Source organism: Opisthocomus hoazin, chromosome Z, assembly GCF_030867145.1.
Source record: "Opisthocomus hoazin isolate bOpiHoa1 chromosome Z, bOpiHoa1.hap1, whole genome shotgun sequence".
Classification (NCBI taxonomy): domain Eukaryota; kingdom Metazoa; phylum Chordata; class Aves; order Opisthocomiformes; family Opisthocomidae; genus Opisthocomus; species Opisthocomus hoazin.
Window position 1 is genome coordinate 233,567 of NC_134454.1, and position 17,491 is coordinate 251,057.

Sequence of the window (17,491 nt, forward strand, 5' to 3'; positions counted from 1 at the left end):
GAGAAGGGACAGCTTGGTTGTCTTGCGCAGATCTAACAGGAGCTAACCTGTCCCTAAAGAGAGATTTCTTCCTACAAGCAAAACCAGATTTTCAGTGATGGTGCAGTAGGCTCAAAATCCCACACAGACAAGCACCAGTGAAGTCCCACTCCCAGTGCCAGCTCTAATTCCATTAGAAAGGTAACTTTAGCCTTGTCTGAAATCTGCCAGTCTGACTTGATTCCTCCTGGAATTGCTGGCCATCATCTTGCATGAGTTTAGCCAGAAGCCAGAACCCTTTGTTCCACAGAGAGAAAACAGCTTCTGATTTACTGCAGCTCAGTTGGAGATAGGCTGGCGCTTGTCTCACGAGCCCAGGAGGAAAACCTCCAGTCCCTAACATTCTGTATCGGAGAGACAGTGAGTGTCCACCGCACGCTTTGCTGACCTTCCACTAACCACCAGACGCAGGGGCAGCTTTAGCTTACAGCGCTTTTTCAGCTGCAAGCTGCTTTTCTCGGAAAGCAAAGCCTCTCAGAAAAACAACTGGACTGTATCAAGATCATCTGCTTCCTCTTCTTTCTGAAGCACTATTAAACCGTTTTCTTTCTCAGCGTCACTGACAGTGGAACATTCCATCACATCACCTCTCTGGTCTCCTTGCGCAGGGACCCAACGTGCTTATTCCCTGTGTATGTCAAGGCAGCTCCTTGTTTCACAGACTTCTCCTAACTGCGCATACTGCAACGTCTCATTAGTCAGAACAGAAGGATACTAGTATTCAGCCTCTCCCAATTTTCTGTTTGGTGTACTAGACTCTGTTCCTGTTATAAATTCTGTGCGTATACAGCTGCTTACATGGTAAAAATTTCAAAATGGAGACAAAAGTTGGTATATTCTTATTATATACTCTGTGATTGACACAATTCTCCAAAGATTTGCACTTTTCACTGTTCTAGGTACATACAAAGAGAAAGATCAATGCATGACTGCTGATCATGTGGAAGTCTATATCCTTGTAAATAGCACTATGTCAACAAAGGTTGTGGTGAATGACTTCACGGACCCCAATCTTGTGCTCGATCAGAATCATTTTACTGCTCAAGTGAATACCTTATATACTAATACAATAGTTACTAGAGCCAATCAGGTTTGGGCTCGTGGCCTTGCGAATGGCAGTTCATGGTTGCTGTTTTCCAGGATCTTTTGCAGCTGGATGTGTGAAAACAGCTTATCTCCTGAGAACAGAGAAGGGAGGTGCAGGACGCGCTGATCTTTCAGGGTCATGAGACAGTGCTGTTCTGTCTCAAATTATATGGTTTCCCACAAAAGGTCGCAAAGATATTCACCGGGGCCGCAAAAGCCGCAAATGAACTAACTGTATCCCAGCACATCTTGGAAAATATTAGGTGAAGTATAAACAGTGTGTATCAGTCAGCATTTAAACGTAGAGGGTAACTAAGAATATTTATAACTAACTGCTAACTGCTGCTACAATAATTGTCCTCATGTGCAGATGCCATACATCAGATGCAATGTTTGAACCTCCCATCTTCCTAAAAATCAAGAATGTCGCGTTGAGGCATATATATCAGACTTTTACCCCTTCTAACATAATTAGTTTCAGCAGTGATTTCACTATTACCATTTGATCCTCAGATATCTCTGACTTAAAATCAAACAGTAGGACAACAGCTAGTAATTTCTTGCTTAATACCTCATAGCATTTGATTCACAATTAGTTAAAATCGAGTAATCACTCTGTCATAATGTTTAGGTTACTCTGGAATGAGGGATACCACACCTTAAATCTATGGCCTACTTATGTTTCTGTTCCGAGAAGATTCTTACTGTGGATCTGATTCCTAAGTCAACCACAGAAATACAACTAGCTTAAACAAATTGCCTTCATACGAGTAAATACTATCATAACCAATAAATAGAATAGTAATAGAAAAGTAATATGTGCACTGTCTGAAAAGTGTACATTTAGATTAACACGTTGTAAGGTCACTTCACCTATTAATTTTTGCAATTAGATTAAAACACTGTGTTCAATTAAGCCCTTGTATCCTACAACAAAAAGAGCTAAAAATTGGTTGTAGCATATTGGATTTTAACATTTTGTTCCTTCTTTCTAATTGATAAACACTTCTTAACTGAAAAATTCATCCTAGGATGGAGGACGTATAGGAACTAACCTGTAAGTAGAAGAACAGGACACCTAAACTATCCCAGTGTGACACTTGAAGGAACTTGTTCCATGGGAGTATACACATAAGGAAGTAGGAATCTTCATATACAGTATGGATACTTTAGATGTGTAAATATGACCTCAGACATAGTTACCAATTTTTCAAATATATTTCATATGCCTCACACGCAAATACTTGTTTCTGTACAGTCAGTAAGTATATACACAAATTTTGTTGGCACCATGTAGGCAGCCATTTTAAAAAGTTACTGGCTTTATGCAGATCTGATGCCCATGAAATTAGATCTAGCTATAACTTAGCTAAACTCACATCCATTACATAAAACAGTACTTCCTTTCCTGATTTTTCAATTTTCAATGACACCATACATGAAGCTGTTAATTTAAAAACATAGGCCAAAAAGAGTTGATTATTATTTTCTGGTAACTGGAAACTTGAGTGAAATTTTAAAATTAAAAATTTGGTAATTTCCATTGTTATTATTTTATGAGCTCCACTATACAAAGATTCCTTGAAAAAACCAATATATAGCTATTTCTTACTTGTATTACAGCTACATCTAGAAATACTCTAAATTGTTCTGTTAGGCAAGGATGTAATTGCTAATACGAATGCAGAATATGAGCCTGCTGAGTAATATACGCATTACAGTCTTCTGTTGATTTTTATAGGTTATGCATACAATTTCATTTACAGGAACAACTGTTAGCTCTGCCTGATAGAAATATTTATTTAAAGACAAGATATAGGTAGGAGGCTTATATTAAGTCATTGCAACTAATAATCACAAATTGAGAAATTGTTTTACGAAAATAATGAGAATGATACATTCCTCAATAGTGTGATTAACTGTTTGTTTAAAACTGTCAGGGTAAACAGCATGAAAAATTGCCCAAGCTTGAAATGAAAGACAGTCCCCCACGCAACAGCTGGGATTATCCTGCACAGGCTACATCACGGGTGTCAGAGGAAGTTCTGTAGGTATGACGAGTGTAATCACATCTTCCTGTTTGTTCATTCTTATGGGACTTTTTTCCTTTCTCTAGCTCCTGTAAAAGCACCTATGCAAACATCCAAAGGATACCTAAACAGCTGCAAAAATACAAAGATGTTTGTCAATGTGCAAATTTTTGTCCATCAACAGTCAGAGATATGCTGCATAAACCGAAGCTCATTCATTACTGAGAACCCTTATGGAAGTTGGCTGTAATTCACTAAGCAGGGAAAATTATTACATGCAAAGTATTTTCAAATTCGAAATGGGACAAAAAGTTGTGTGTCCTTTGAAAATCAGTTTCTTCTCTCTTCTTACGGAAGAAACTTAATAACCAACAAATCACCTTCCAAAAATGAGGATACTTTTAGCGTTGCTCAAAAAATAATGTAACTGCTGAGTATACCTGATAATGGCGTCACTCAGTACGCTGGGCTCAAGACAGAAATCCATACTTGTTTTATGGAAAGGCACCAATTGTAAATGCAGACAAGTATAAATTGGCAGGTTTTTCTCGCATTTAAATATAGGCAATAATACGGAATTGAAATTAAAGGACCACAGTTAGACTGACAGAGCGTTCATGTAGCACTTGTTCCCATGCTACTGAAGTTAGAGGGGTGTTTCGCCACGGCCTTTCAGGGACATAAACTTCAGCTTGCAGAAAGGAGAAAAATGCTGGTGCTGCTTAGCTGATTATTACATACTAAAAAAGACAGGCAATCTGTCAGAGCAGATACCGATAAGGACAAAGACATACATGAAAAATCACATTTGGAAAATGACAAGCAGTTTTTCAAAGCAAACAAATGGATTTTTACGTGTGCTTCAGCCCCAACCCTCCCCCCCCCCCCCCCTTCATTTTTTTATTATGATTTGACTCTTACGTTTCCTTTGGAAAAATACACCATTTGCACAGCTGGTCTGTTTTCTGGGCCCCGTATCCACTTACGCCCTTGCAGTTGCTGCCCTGTTTCATGTGGAACACGCATCGTGGCAGCTACAGCTGCCATGCAGTGTTCTACGAAAAGCACACTCCCGCTTGCCTCTGGTGTGCTAAGATAATATGCCACCACCTCTGTGACTGAAACTTACCGCTTTGTTATTTTTTCATCTGTAGCACGCTTTATAGACAGCAATTAACTAACAACAGCTTTCCTTGGGAATGCCAGATATATGACCGTGCAGTCTGGGTTCCGCTTACCAACCAGTTGCATCCAGTCTCTAGACTTGTTCTTGAATTTTCAGGTTTGTCTGTAAATGAAAACACAACACTGACAATTCCGAGTTAGTACCGACCCAGGGCTGTGTAAGAGCACGCTGCACCGTACAACGCTCTGAGAACAAGCCAGCACAGGTGCACCCGGATTTGAATGTGGTATGCCTCAAATAACGAGCCTGATCTCTGACATATACCGCTTTGTCAATGTATTTTCTGATAGTTACTGAGAAGTAACAATTACACCTAGAAAATCTAAATGCAAGAACCAGTAACATTTCATTATTTGTGCCTATTTTTAAAACATCTACAGCAAGAGGTTTATGTGCAGCGCTAGGACATCAGCCTAAACCTAGCAGGTAAAACAGATCTGAAAGTCAAACCACAGTGGCTTTTCTAAAAACCAAAATCCTGCAACCTCGTAAAAAGCTGTAGAAAGATGCATCAGTGAATATGCATTTTCTCAGACACATACAGAAACGAGTGAAAAGCATTTGGCCACAGGAAAATACTGTAAGTAGAACAATTTGAGTATTCTGATGCACTACCGCATTGGCTTTGCCCTACACAATATCTTTTTTTCGCACTCTCCTATGCTATGTATACTTTTAATGGCATTAGCCTTTAACGGCATGTTTCCGTAGAACTCGATTAGGATTCGCGGAAGAAAACACTGTCTGTTTTGTCGCTGTAGCAGGTCTCAAACACCCTCCTCTTCAAAGGTCTGAAAGAAAAAAAATTGGGCACTGACTCACCAGGCGAAGGGTGGCAGCAAACAAAACTGCTCGCTCCCTGTCAGCACAGGCCAAGGTGCGGCCAGGAGGCTGCACAACGCCTCCAAACCGGGCACTGCTGAATGCTGCTCTCTTGCTTAAAATGGTTGTTCATGAATAATTCGCTTGCCGCTACACCATATGACCTAAGATGCATATTCATTCAGATGAATATAGTAGGTTTCCATCGGCATGTCGCAAAACACCACGTTAACTTTCAGGAAGACAGCAAATGGTCTAAAACCAGAAATGTATCGAACTGAAAATACAGTACGAAATGCACAGTATTTTGAAAATTCGCTGGTAACGTGGTAATAATTAGATTATAATGCATACCGACACCAGCGTATTATGCTCAAAAAAACCCACAGATTTTTTAAAAGTCAACAGTAAAATAGTTACTCTTCGATTAAACTAGTAAGTTCTGCACAACATTTAAATGGTAAGGCACAGAAAATGTATGCTTTCTAATTCTCCAGAAAACTGCAACGCAACAGGTTCTGAGCAAATCTGTCAGGATGTACAAATAATAGAGGTAGGAAAAGCATTTCCATTGATGTTCACGACTGGGTTGTGAATCATGGCCACACTCAGATCAGCAAGGAACAAGATTTGCCAGGAAGACAAGATTTTGAGCATCAATATTCTAACTAACATAAAGCTTCACACTCATGAGGCTGAGTATCGAACTGTAACATCAACTGGTTGCTGAACGGAAGAAGATTTGCTGCATGCACTGAGGGCTCTTGAAAAGGGACTGAAGTACCACACGTCTATTTACACCAGCAAACCTATGAAATATGCAAAATTAGAGGGGGGAAAAAAAAGGACTTCTTTTCCAGATGCAGCCTGAAGACAGACAAGCAAAAACCTATGCCCCTATGTAATGGTGCTGATCTAAAACTGAAAAGACAAAGTGAACAATTAAAGGCAACTATACAACAGCTTTAAAAGCCACTTGAGAAGGCAGACAAAATAAACCAAGAGAACGGCATCACATAGTAATAAAAATTGATACCTTAAGGTAGTTGGTTCACATATATTTTTGCATCTGCTTAAGAGACAAAAATAAAGGTAGTAACTCAGCAGTAATTTCTTTACAAATTTTAAAGTCGTACACATACTGTCTCTTAAGATAGGATACAATTTCTATTGGTATGGGGATTTTAGTCTTTTATTTGGGCTTGATTCATCTTCAGCCTAAACATTTATTTGAAAGGATATCAAACTACATGAGAACGAAATGTGTAGGGACAAAAGGTTATGGAAGGGTTTGGAGTTGGAGAGAGATAATTTCTCATGTGACAAAAATATTCTTGAAAACCAGTAATAATCAGGAAGTCATTAAACAAAAATAACATTTGAAAACTGTTGATCTTTGAAAAAGAAGGGAAATATTTTTAAAACAGCTTATCATTAATGATCTATTCAGAAATTCAATGAAAACAAAATATTCAATGCAAACAAAAGTTTCTGATTTGTACCACGAACATGGCAGAACCAACAGAACAGACCTAAAATTAAATATGCAGACAGCAATGATGACTGTTCAATGATTACCTTATGATAATCATTCTGGGAGCACAATCAGCTCTATTTGATAAGAATAGAAGAAAATATAAACAAGATAGAAATAAAGAATTTAAGTCACCGGAAACACAAATATCAGTATTCAAGTTCTTGCCCAGACTCTGCCCACCATTCTACCTCCCCAGCAATACACGTGGCCTCCCACGGGGTTATTAACAGCTACGCAGGTAGGAAGAATTAGCACTCACGAGGAAGAACTTCACTCTGAGGGTGACGGAGCCCTGGCCCAGGCTGCCCAGGGAGGTTGTGGAGTCTCCTTCTCTGGAGATATTCAAGACCCGCCTGGACAAGGTCCTGTGCAGCCTGCTGTAGGTGACCCTGCTTCGGCAAGGGGGTTGGACTACATGACCCACAGAGGGCCCTGCCAACCCCTGCCATTCTGTGATGCTGTGATTACACTTGTTCCTCCGTCCAAATACATTCATGTAAATACAGCCCCACGAGGGCTTGTATAACGGGAGTAAACCTGCAAGCCTTCAGAAAGAGGAAACACAGGGCGATGTGCGTTACCTGCAGCGCCAAGCGACCCGGGACAAACAACTTTGCCTGCAAAGCGAATAGAAATGGTGAGCCAGGGGCAGCGATGCAACAGCTCGGCTTATCTTACTAGAAGCTCTCATTCCTTGCCAAATTTAAAACTGCTCTCCCCAAAGTAAATCTCCTCCATGAGTGCCGCAGCCACATGACCCGCTCCTGCAATTAAATTCTTAGCACAGCTGTCCTTCCAGTTCCCACGCAAACATACACATGCTCCTGCCCTGGAAGGCACTTGGAAAAGCCTGCCTTCTCAAGGGAATCTTATAAATATTTACACTGCATTTCTATATTTAGGCATATCACTTCTACAGCAGCAACTATGCTGCGTTAAAATCATTTTATTTAAGCGTCTGTCACGGAAAGCAAACAGCAGCAAATAGAAACCCACAGAGGCAGGATTATTTGAGACTACATTTACAGTACTGAAGCATGGTAATACAAAATCAAAGCTCCAAGAGTCTGCTGTCGAAAATGCAATCTCTTAACCAGAAAACCGGCAGGGTACGAACGTGTTACAATGCTGTCCACCACGGGCTAGAGCCAGCTTCTCCTTTCACTGACATCGGGCGCAAACCCAGCGTAATTCGTCTGATCTTGGCGGCGTAACTAGAAGCAGGTTTTGCCTTTAGAAGGCAAGGTACGAAACTTCGGCAGGCAAAAAGAGGCTGGCTGGAGAGCGCTGAAAGCAGGAGCAGCAGTTTGTTTCAGTGGCACCAGGAAAAATTCACCTAATGCTTTTGGGCAACGCAAAGCTTTGAAAACCTGAAAGTTTAGATGCCTTCTGAGAGCTCTGGAGAAGACAAGCAAGTGTCAACGTGCCGCTATCTGCCAGCTCTTTTAACACCGGGGTGGTGGAGGGGGGGAATAATACCCAAAAGACATCTTCGCCTTGTACTGCCTGGTAACGTCTGTCGCACGGCGCCTCCTCCATCGCAGAGCTACCGAAGGGCGAGGTGGTCCTGGCGAAGTTATTAATAATGAAGGCAGGCCCGGGGGTGTGAGGGTGAGTAGCAGGAAAAAAGCGAAATTTCAGGAAAGTGCAGAGAAAATCTTTTTGGCAGCGACAGAGTCGCAGCTCTCACAAGATAAACAGTGCTTTGCGTACCCCGGGGTGCGTTTTATTCTTATCGCTAGCACACCGGGTCTTTGCAGCGACACGCAAAGGAAAGGGTCCCTTTTAAAGCCGATTTCCCTAAGGAAACCAACCCCGCGCCCAGCATCGCGGCCCCGCAGGGTGAAGTCACCCGGGCCCGCAGCCGCTGAACGGGAGCTGCGTCCTCCCACGCCCCGCGGGTTCCATCCCCGAGGCCCGGGGGGTCCGGCCAGTCCGAACCCCGCCAGAGCTCCGGCACGGCCCCGTCCGCGGCTCAGACAACACCTGGATGTTCGCGCCGCTCAGCCGCTTCCCCTCTTTCCTTTCCCCTCGAGAAGATGGAAGGGGGGACGCGACACACCGCGTCCCACGCGGGGCCGCCCCCCCCCGCGCACACGTGTGCGCCCGTCCCCGTGCGAGGGGGAGGGAGGGGGGAGCGGCGCGCAGGCGCGCCGCGGCGCGGCCCGTCCCGTCCCGCTCCCCCGCGCTCCGCGTGCGGCCGGGCGGGAGCCGCTCCCCTGGCGGCCGCCGGGGCCGAGGCAGCCGCGCCGGGGCCCTTGCGGAGCGCAGCCCCCGCCCAGCCGGGTATTGTTCCCAGGCCGGCTCCGCCGGGGAAGTTTTGCCCTCGTCCCGGCTCCGTTCCCCGCCGGGGCGGGGCGGGGTGGGGGGGGAGCCGGGGCCCCTTTGTCGCCACCTCCCCGGCGTGCGGCGGCCGGGGGAGGGGGGCCGGAGGGGGACGGGGCGGGGGGGGGGGGCGAGGCTCAACATGATGGCGGCCGAGGCCGGGGGTGAGGAGGGCGGCTCGGTTACCTCAGCGGGGACGGCGGGAGCCGGCGCGGAGCCGGGGCACTGCCTCGCCGTGTGCCGGGGCAAGGGGCCGGGGCCGCAGGGCCCGTTCCCGCCCGGCTCTGGAGGCGGCGGCCCTCAGGGCGGCCCGGCTTTGTGCTCGGTGCTGGGGCTCCTGGAGCTCGGCGCGGGGCCCGCCCCGCCGGCGGCCGGCCCGGGGCAGGGAGCGGAGTCGGCCCGGGCGAGCGATCCCGGCACCGCCGCTTCCTCCTCCTCCTTCCCCCCGCTGCCGCCGCCGCCGCCCCCCTCGTCCGGCGGGCTGGGGACCGTGGACGAAGGGGACTCGCTGGACGGTCCGGAGTACGAAGAGGAGGAGGTGGCCATCCCGCTCAACGCGCCCCCCACCAACCAGTGAGTAACCGCCGCCGCGCCCGGACGTCGTTCGTATGTGTCCCCCACCCAGCCCCGCTCCCTCCGCCGGTCGCCGGGCCCGGTGCGGAGCGTGGCTGTGTCGGTGGGACTCCCCCTGGACGTCCCGCGGAAAAGTTTCGCTTCCCAGCGCCGCGTCCCCCGGTTCCGCCGCGGCAGGAAGGCGGCCGCGCCGGGGGGTGCCCGGGGAGGGGAGTCCCGCGGCGGGCCGGGCTGTGCGGGGCTGCACGCCCCGGCCGTGGCTTGGGAGCCCGTGCTGCCGTGGTGGCTGGGGTCGGGTCCTGGAAAGAGAAACAAAACAGAAAACAAAAAACCCCAAAAACCAGGCGCTGCAGTCTAGCCGAGTTAAGTTTTTTGGTTTTTTTGTTTTGTTTTTTTCAGTGTTTTTTTCAAGTTTTCCTAGCGATCCTGCAAGCTGCCAGGAAGAGTGAGCTGTTCCGGTTGTGGTTTGACTGCCTGTTGGGGAGACTTCCAGTCTCCGGTAGCGCAGTGGTCTACTACGCCATAAACATTAATTAAAAAAAAAAAAAAGAACAAGAAAAGCTATCCACGGCGTGTAATAATTGATACGCCGTGCCATCAAGTGATAACTGCATGGTTTTCTATTTAGAGGAAAACTCCAACCAGTAATCTTTACCTTTCCTCTTGCATATACAGAGATAGCTAAAGTGACACGCACGTGTTCAGTGTTTTTTTTTTTTAAATTCAGGCAGTCTTGAAACGTGGACTGAAGATGAATTATAATACTGAATTATAATATATTTATAATATAAATTCTATATTTTAAAGTGTTGGCCGAGAGGCTGCTTTTCTAAATAATGTCTAACTGTTCGCTGCTCAGCCAATCTGAAACGAAGTTGTTTTTGATAAGGTTATTTTTGGAGAGAGGAGGCAGTTGGAAAAAAATAAATTGTGAACCTGCAGTTACGTTTTGTTGTACTTGCCCATCCATTAGGTTAATCAGGATTCCTGCACTGCTGGTAATACAAAGAATCCTGCACTAGAGGCAGACCAATTCTGTGTTTATATTGTGTGAAATATAAGATCAGATAATGTTGCCCAGAATTCGTGTGATTAGTAAGTACTCTAAACACAACGTTTGGATTTAACTGTAGAAAGTCTGCAGGTTTGCGTAAGGCATTTGCAAGGCTTTTATTTAGAACAGAAAATAGCTCTCGAGCAGGTACCGTATTCTCCCCAAAATAAAATTGCTTTCATATGAATCTAGAAATATGTTGTTACAGTGACTGTAGTCGATAGTTCAGGGTTTTGAGATACGGGTCGGCAGATGTAGTCGAGATACAGATCAGAAAGTTAATCTGAAAACCCATCTGAATTTGGGTTCTTTTTGACATTCTGTCGCAACTCCACTGTCAAGAGAGTTAACTTCGGCACTATTTCACGTGCTTCCAGGATTTCAGGAGTCATTGCAGCTGTAAGGAGGACATAAAACGTGATGTTGCAGGATTTCTTTTAAATTGATGTCTCTAACCTTGACAGGTTTCCTAGTCCCTAGTTTCTTTTAATTTCTGGTCTGCTTGCGGAAGTTTGTAAACATTAGGGCCGTGTTTTGTGGAGACAGTATCTGAATAGCCTTAAACTTGCAGAATTCCCTGACTAGCTAGGAGTAGGATTAGGCAGATCTGACAAAGGGTAAGGAGGGAAACAGAAGCACAGAAAAGCAAAGTTACTTCGTCAATATTGTGTGCCAGATCAGTGAGATGCAGAATTCTGGTCTTCTGGTTTTCTCACTGAAAGATCGGACTGCTTCTTCCGTTAGACCCGGCTAAGTTCCTCAGAGAACTGAGGAAAAAGCCAAAAAGCAAGCTTTCTTGAAAGATTTTTAGAAAGTGGGGTCGTTATTTATGAATAGTCACCTGTTTGATAGTAAATAATTGTTACCACATCTACAGTCCTGAGTAGATTTTGCAGTCAGAATATTGTCTTGTAAGTCCTGTGTGAACGAGGTCGTTAAAACTGTCATGAAAGAGGGTGTTAGATTTCTGACAAGGAGTACCTGCTAGTGGAAGAGTGCAGAGGTCCTGATTTGGTTTTGGTTGGCGAGGCTACTTACCTGATTCAGACAAAGGGAGCACTGAAGTCTGCTCAGGACCAGGGTCTAGCTCTGTAGTTATATGTTCTTCTCTTCAGGATACTTCAATACAGAAGCATCCAGGAAATAAAATACATTTAAAAAATTGGTTCGGAAGTTCATACCTCCATATAGTTAACCTTGTTCTTTGTAATTTTATCCTTGGTGTGTGACTTTTCTGTGACAAACATGAAAGTGGCTGATTAAAATAGTTAGAAGCCTTTTCCCCTTGCATTCATCTCTTACCTCTTTTATACAGCATCCATTTTTACCATTCTGGGTTATGTCATTTAAACTGGCCATATGTCGATAGTAAATTGTATCCTTTCAGTCCTGCTGTTTTATGTTGGAAGTGCCCTTTCTTTGTAGTCATGCCATCTGCTTCTACGGAGTTGAACTCTTGAGTTATTACTAAAAACAAAGATCAGTATTGTCTGTCGTCCTATATAAGGAAAGGTCCGGTAGAAGTCTTTAAGAGCAGTAATCGATCTTGTAATTTGAACTTGGATTAGATTTCTGCAGTTGAATGTGATTACAAAACTGCTGTTCCATTTGTTAAAGTATGACTGCCAGCTCCACCCTTTCCCACTTCCTCCTAATTCATTCAGTTTTTATAGGAGGCGTGCAGGGTTGGCTGGATGGACAATTCCACGATCCTGTCAAATGGTTCTGTTTCTTTGTCTTAATTGCTTCCAATATATTATGCGTACATCAGAAAAATTGAGAGTGCCCTCAATCCTGGCCTTGGTGTATGTGACCTAAAATTACTGTTCTCCTGCATAAGAATGAAAAGGCGTTGTTTCTTTCATAACAGTAACGACCCACTGGGCCTCTTTGCCTTCCCATGGGCAGACATCGCGTTTCAGGATTTACTGAATGGCTGGCTCCAGTGACTCCGAACAAAAACACCTCGTAAAAGCTGCTGCTAGTGTTTCCTACTCCAATCCTAGATTAGACTTTTAAGTATAAAATAAAATGAAGCTTGCTGCATAAACCACCTAGACACATCTTTACCACTTTTTAATCTCCTGACTGGTTTTGCAAATGGAAAGAAATGAAAACCCAAACCAAACAACATTGGGCTGAGTTCCCAGTTTGCAAGTGTGAGGCCATGAATATGTTAACAGACCGAATGTGTTTTTTAAACGTTAAGGGGTTTTTACATACTGTTTAGTTGACATTCTGGCTTTCACAGTGACTAACCTGAAGAGGTGGGAAGTGAAGCAGATGCAAGGTCTGCACTTCCCATCAGGATGCTGTAAATTGAGTTTGTTCAGGGTAGTCAGGATGCGTTCGTCTTTGCTAGCAAGCACCTAGTACACTTAATTTCCTCTTCTCTTTTCCATGTACTTAAGGAAGAGGGCACTATGGCTTCCCCTAGTGTGTTTTCTTTAATCTTCTAGCAGTGGGAGGAGATTGTTAGCATGTAACAGGTTAGCTTTATTCACAAACTCAAAATCCCCCAGTAGTGTTGATTTTTATCTTTGATCCGGAGTGAAACTGACTTAAGGCTTGTCTGTTCGGGGGGTGCGTGTGGTTTTTCGTTTTTCTGGAGTGCTGCAGTAGCGTGTTTATGTTGTAGCTTGATATTAGGGAATAAAGTGGGCAACTCTGTGTTTTGGTCATTTTTTTTGCCGTGCTTTCTACCCAGTTTGCAAACCTCACTGACGGAGGCTGAAATAGTGCAAGGAAATGCCTTCGGATTTAGTGAAAGAATGCCGTTTAATCTGGTTGTAAGCCAGTGGTATGTGGAATAGTTCAGTTATTTATCTATAATTTGATTAAAAATCTTAGTTGACAGTATTATTTTGGATCCTAGTGTTGCATTAAGGTGGCAGAAGCAGTTCCGGTATATTCCATCAAAACTGACATTTTCATACGGTGTTTTTTGAGCCGCGGTTGTTGGTTTGAAATGGAGATGAGTTGAAATCGAAAGCAATCAACCATACAAAATGAAACAGGCTGTGAAAATACTGTCTGGTTAAAACAAACCTTACCCAAAGCACATGTAATCTTACCGTCACTCGTGGTGCCTGTGGGGGCAACATAGTAAGGAGAAAAAGAGCTGAAGATAGAGAGATGGGTAGAGAAATATTAAATAAGCATGGATTGCATGAAAGTAGAACATTTTACTACCTGAACATAGTGTGAAGTTGTGGTTTCTTCACATGAGTGTTGAAGGTGGTGAGTCCGGAGTTCTGCAGCATTTGTTTATTTTAGTAACTCATGAAAAGGATTTTTTTTCTCAGTAATGGCTGAAGGCCCTTTTCCATACTGATGAATGAATCTGTTGCACTGAAAATTGAGAGGAAATAATATTGGCATGTTTGGTTAGGTGCTGTATCAACAATAAATTAAGTGTGATGTAACTTGATTTTGGTGTATGAGGTTTCTGTTTAGCAGCTAATGTGGTTAGTAGGTCTTGATGATCCTAGAGGTCTTTTCCAACCTGAATGATTCTATGATTGTATTTATGTAAACTTTTTTAGATAAAGAATTTCTTTATTAATTCCTGTTGTCTACCGAAGGGTCACACCTTATTTTTCTAAAGTTGATGGGCAGTGTACGGATTTGGCCACTTACAAAATAGGCCTGAATATAAATCTGTTTTTGGTTCTGGCTGAATATGTGGTGCTCAAAGCGTAGCCTTAGATGAATGGTTAAAAGCAGCAGAGTAAAATCGTATGCAACCATATATAGGAAGTGAAGCAGTGAGTAAACAGAGTATGTTAGGTTCAGATATAAGTGAAGACTTTAGATGAAGAAAATAAGAAGTAGAACAGCATTTGATGCTACAAAAAGTTTGAGGAGGGTTTTTCAGTAATTTAGTCGCTCTTTGTAGTTAGCATCAGATGATGTCATTTTGTTTAAACAGTGAGTAGAGTCTCTTGACCTGCACTTTAGCAAGTTTTCATTTGTGTCATATGTTGACTCCCATAACTTCTATAACATGTGGGACTTAAGCACTTCATCTACTGGCCTGCCCTGACGAGAAGCGTAATACTGTGCGGTATTTCTTCGCCTTTTCTTGTCCTAATGTTTTGTGGCTGGGGAGTGGAGAGGAACACAAATTTTACCAGTGGGGTCATGGGTCTCTGCAGTGCAGGACCCAGTCTGTTGATTCAGCTGTAAGTTCTCAGGACTGCTGTAGTACTTTTCCAGTTTCTCACATATGTGTCTTTCTTCTTCAGCAGAACTCCATAAAATCCTGGTATTTGTCTCACTGGTAGGCACGGTAGGAGGGAAGAGAAAGCATCTTGTCATAACACTGTCTTTGTGCTGCGTGGAAGTATTGCAGCGAAATGATTCTGCGTTCCTCTGTGTCCCTCTGCAGTATGGGCAGTACCAGTAAAATGTTACCAGTGCTTGACAAGTTTTGTATACTTGTCCTGTTTTTTATATACCATATAGATACTGCAGGCAGTCTTTAATATTTTTTATTTTTATGTGTAGTATCTGCTCTGCCCCTTTGGAGCAGACAGAGGTTTCTGTTCTTACATGACTCTATCTTTAAATTAGGTTTAATGTTGAAGGTGGTGAGGAGTAGTCAGCATGGATTTATGAGGGGGAAATCATCCTTAACCAACCTAACAGCCTTCTACAATGAGGTCCTTGGCTCGGGGAGAAAAGGGGAGAGTTTACCTCAACTTTGGTAAGGCTTTTGACGCCGTTTCACGTGGCCTCCTTGTAGACAAGCTGGCAGTGTACAGGTTAGAGAAGTGGACAGTGAGGTGGATTGCTGAGCGGCTGGGCCCTGAGGGTGATGGTCAGCAGCGCAAAGTCTGGGTGGAGGCAAGTCACTAGTGGTGTTCCCCAGGGTCTACCCGGGGTCTAGTGCTGTTTAACATTTTCTTGAATGACCTGGATGCTGGGACAGAGTGCACCCTTAGCAAGTTTGAGGACAGTGCAAAACTGAGAGGGGTGGCTGAAACACCAGGTGGGTGAGCTGCCATCCAGAGTGACCTGGACAAGCTGGAGAATTGGGCTGCGAGGGATCTCGTGAAATTCAGCGGAGGGAGTGCAGAGCTCTGGCGCTGGGGAGGGATAACCCCAAGCACGTGCTGGGGGCTGACCAGCTGGAAAGCAGCTCTGCGGAGCAGGGTGTGGGTGTCCCGGCAGACAGAGCCGGCAATGTGCCGTCATGGCAAGGAAAACTTAACAGCATCTTGGGCTGCGTTGGGAGTGTTACTGCCAGCGGGTCGAGGGAGGTGATCCTTCCCCTCTGCTCAGCACTGGTGAGACTCATCTGGGCTGCTGTGTCCAGGGCTGGGCTCGCCAGCACCAGAGAGATATGGGCTTACTGTGAAGCAGGCCCAGTGCAGGGCCACCAAGATGATGAAGGGACTGAATCACCTGTCAGATGAGGAGAGGCGGAGAGAGCCGGGACTTTTCAGCCTGGGGAAGAGGAGGCTCGAGTGGGTCTTATCCGTGCAGATAAATACCTGATGGGAGGGAATGCAGATGAGGTCCGCAGTGGTGGCCAGTGACTGAGCAAGAGGAAATGGAAACAAAAAACCTGAATTTCTGTCTGAATACAAAAAAAAACCGCCTTTTTTATGGTGGGAGTGGTCAACAGAGGTTGCCTGGAGAGGTTGTGGAGTCTCCATCATTGGGGATGTTCATTACCCAGCGGAACATGGCCATGAGCAACCTGCTGTAGCTGACCCTGCTTGAGCAAGGCAGGAGGGAAGGTTGAACTAGACGATCCCGTGTGGTGACTTCCAGCTTAATGATTCTGTGTATGTATAAATATACTATTTGTTGTTGAGGATCAGTGTTCCAGGACCGATTTGCTGAGAATTGTTACTTGAAGTAGACAGGGATAACATCAGAGGCTGTAGCTAATAGGGAAGACTTTAAAGGAAAGTACAAGAAATCCTTAGATTGGTAAACAGAGTATTTAGTTGTTTTCTGTGTAGGCCAATCTCATAATGTCTGCTGTAAAAGCTCAAGAATTTACCCTTTAAAAAAAAGAAGTCTTTCTAAGGTAGCTAACAGTGCTGTTTAGTAAGTTTGCTCGGAATGTCTACCCTCTCCTTCTAAGGTATGTTTTTGTTACAATTATTGGTGTGTATGTATGCAGTTAATGTATGCAATTAATGTATGCAAACCAATGTTGCAAAATTAACTGGCAAGCTCCAGCTGTGTTTCAGGAACAGAGTATTGAGGTCACCAGGACACTCACTGTACCCAGTCAGTGTTCTGTTAGCAGTCTGATTCTTGTCATGATCAGGCCCTGAAGAATGCATTTTCATCTTGAAATTCCAGTATGTTCAGCTGCTTCTTAGGCCAACTTCGTACCAAATCAATTCTTTTTGTTAGGATTTCCTTTTTTTGTTAAACTGAAATAATAATAGTTGTTCATCCTCAAGTGCTAGCTGTTTTTTTGTAAGTATACAGTTTCATCAGAGTTGATATATATAAGCATAGAACTGTAAAACAGCCCATGTTGGGAGGAACCTTGAAAGATCATCTAGCCCAGCCTTATGTGGGAAGGGGACCGTGTCTGAGATTATCTAGCACCCTGTCTAATCGCATCTTGAAAACCTCCAGTGAGGTTTTCCTCCCTCCTTAGGGAGGTTGTTCCAGTGAATGATTGTTATCACTGTAAAAAAAATTTAACTGCTGGAATACTGTGATGAGGTCCCCTTAAGCCTTCTCGTTTTCAGGGAGAAGAGGCCTAACAGCTCAGTCTTTCCTCATGGGGCAGGTTCTCCAGCCCTTTGATCATTTTTGTCGTCCTCCTTTGGCCTTCCCCCAGTCTGTCTGCATCTTTCCTGAAT

At 44.4% G+C, this 17,491-nt stretch overlaps 1 protein-coding gene and 1 long non-coding RNA gene across 2 annotated transcripts in view; one reads left to right on the forward strand and one right to left on the reverse strand.

Moving 5' to 3' along the window:
• Nucleotides 1-961: 961 nt before the first annotated feature.
• Nucleotides 962-8,795, reverse strand: LOC142358882 (uncharacterized). The gene is made up of 3 exons (XR_012761922.1): nt 6,960-8,795; nt 4,285-4,443; nt 962-3,287 (listed from the first exon to the last, which is right to left on the reverse strand). It is a non-coding gene; the product is annotated as an uncharacterized LOC142358882 (long non-coding RNA).
• A 372-nt stretch (nt 8,796-9,167) lies between these two features.
• Nucleotides 9,168-17,491, forward strand: part of LOC142358877 (ras GTPase-activating protein 1-like) — a 51,626-nt gene continuing 43,302 nt past the window's right edge. Inside the window, exon 1 of the mRNA XM_075411235.1 lies at nt 9,168-9,598. Coding sequence (XP_075267350.1) covers nt 9,168-9,598 — 431 coding nt within the window. The remainder of the gene's footprint in view (nt 9,599-17,491) is intronic.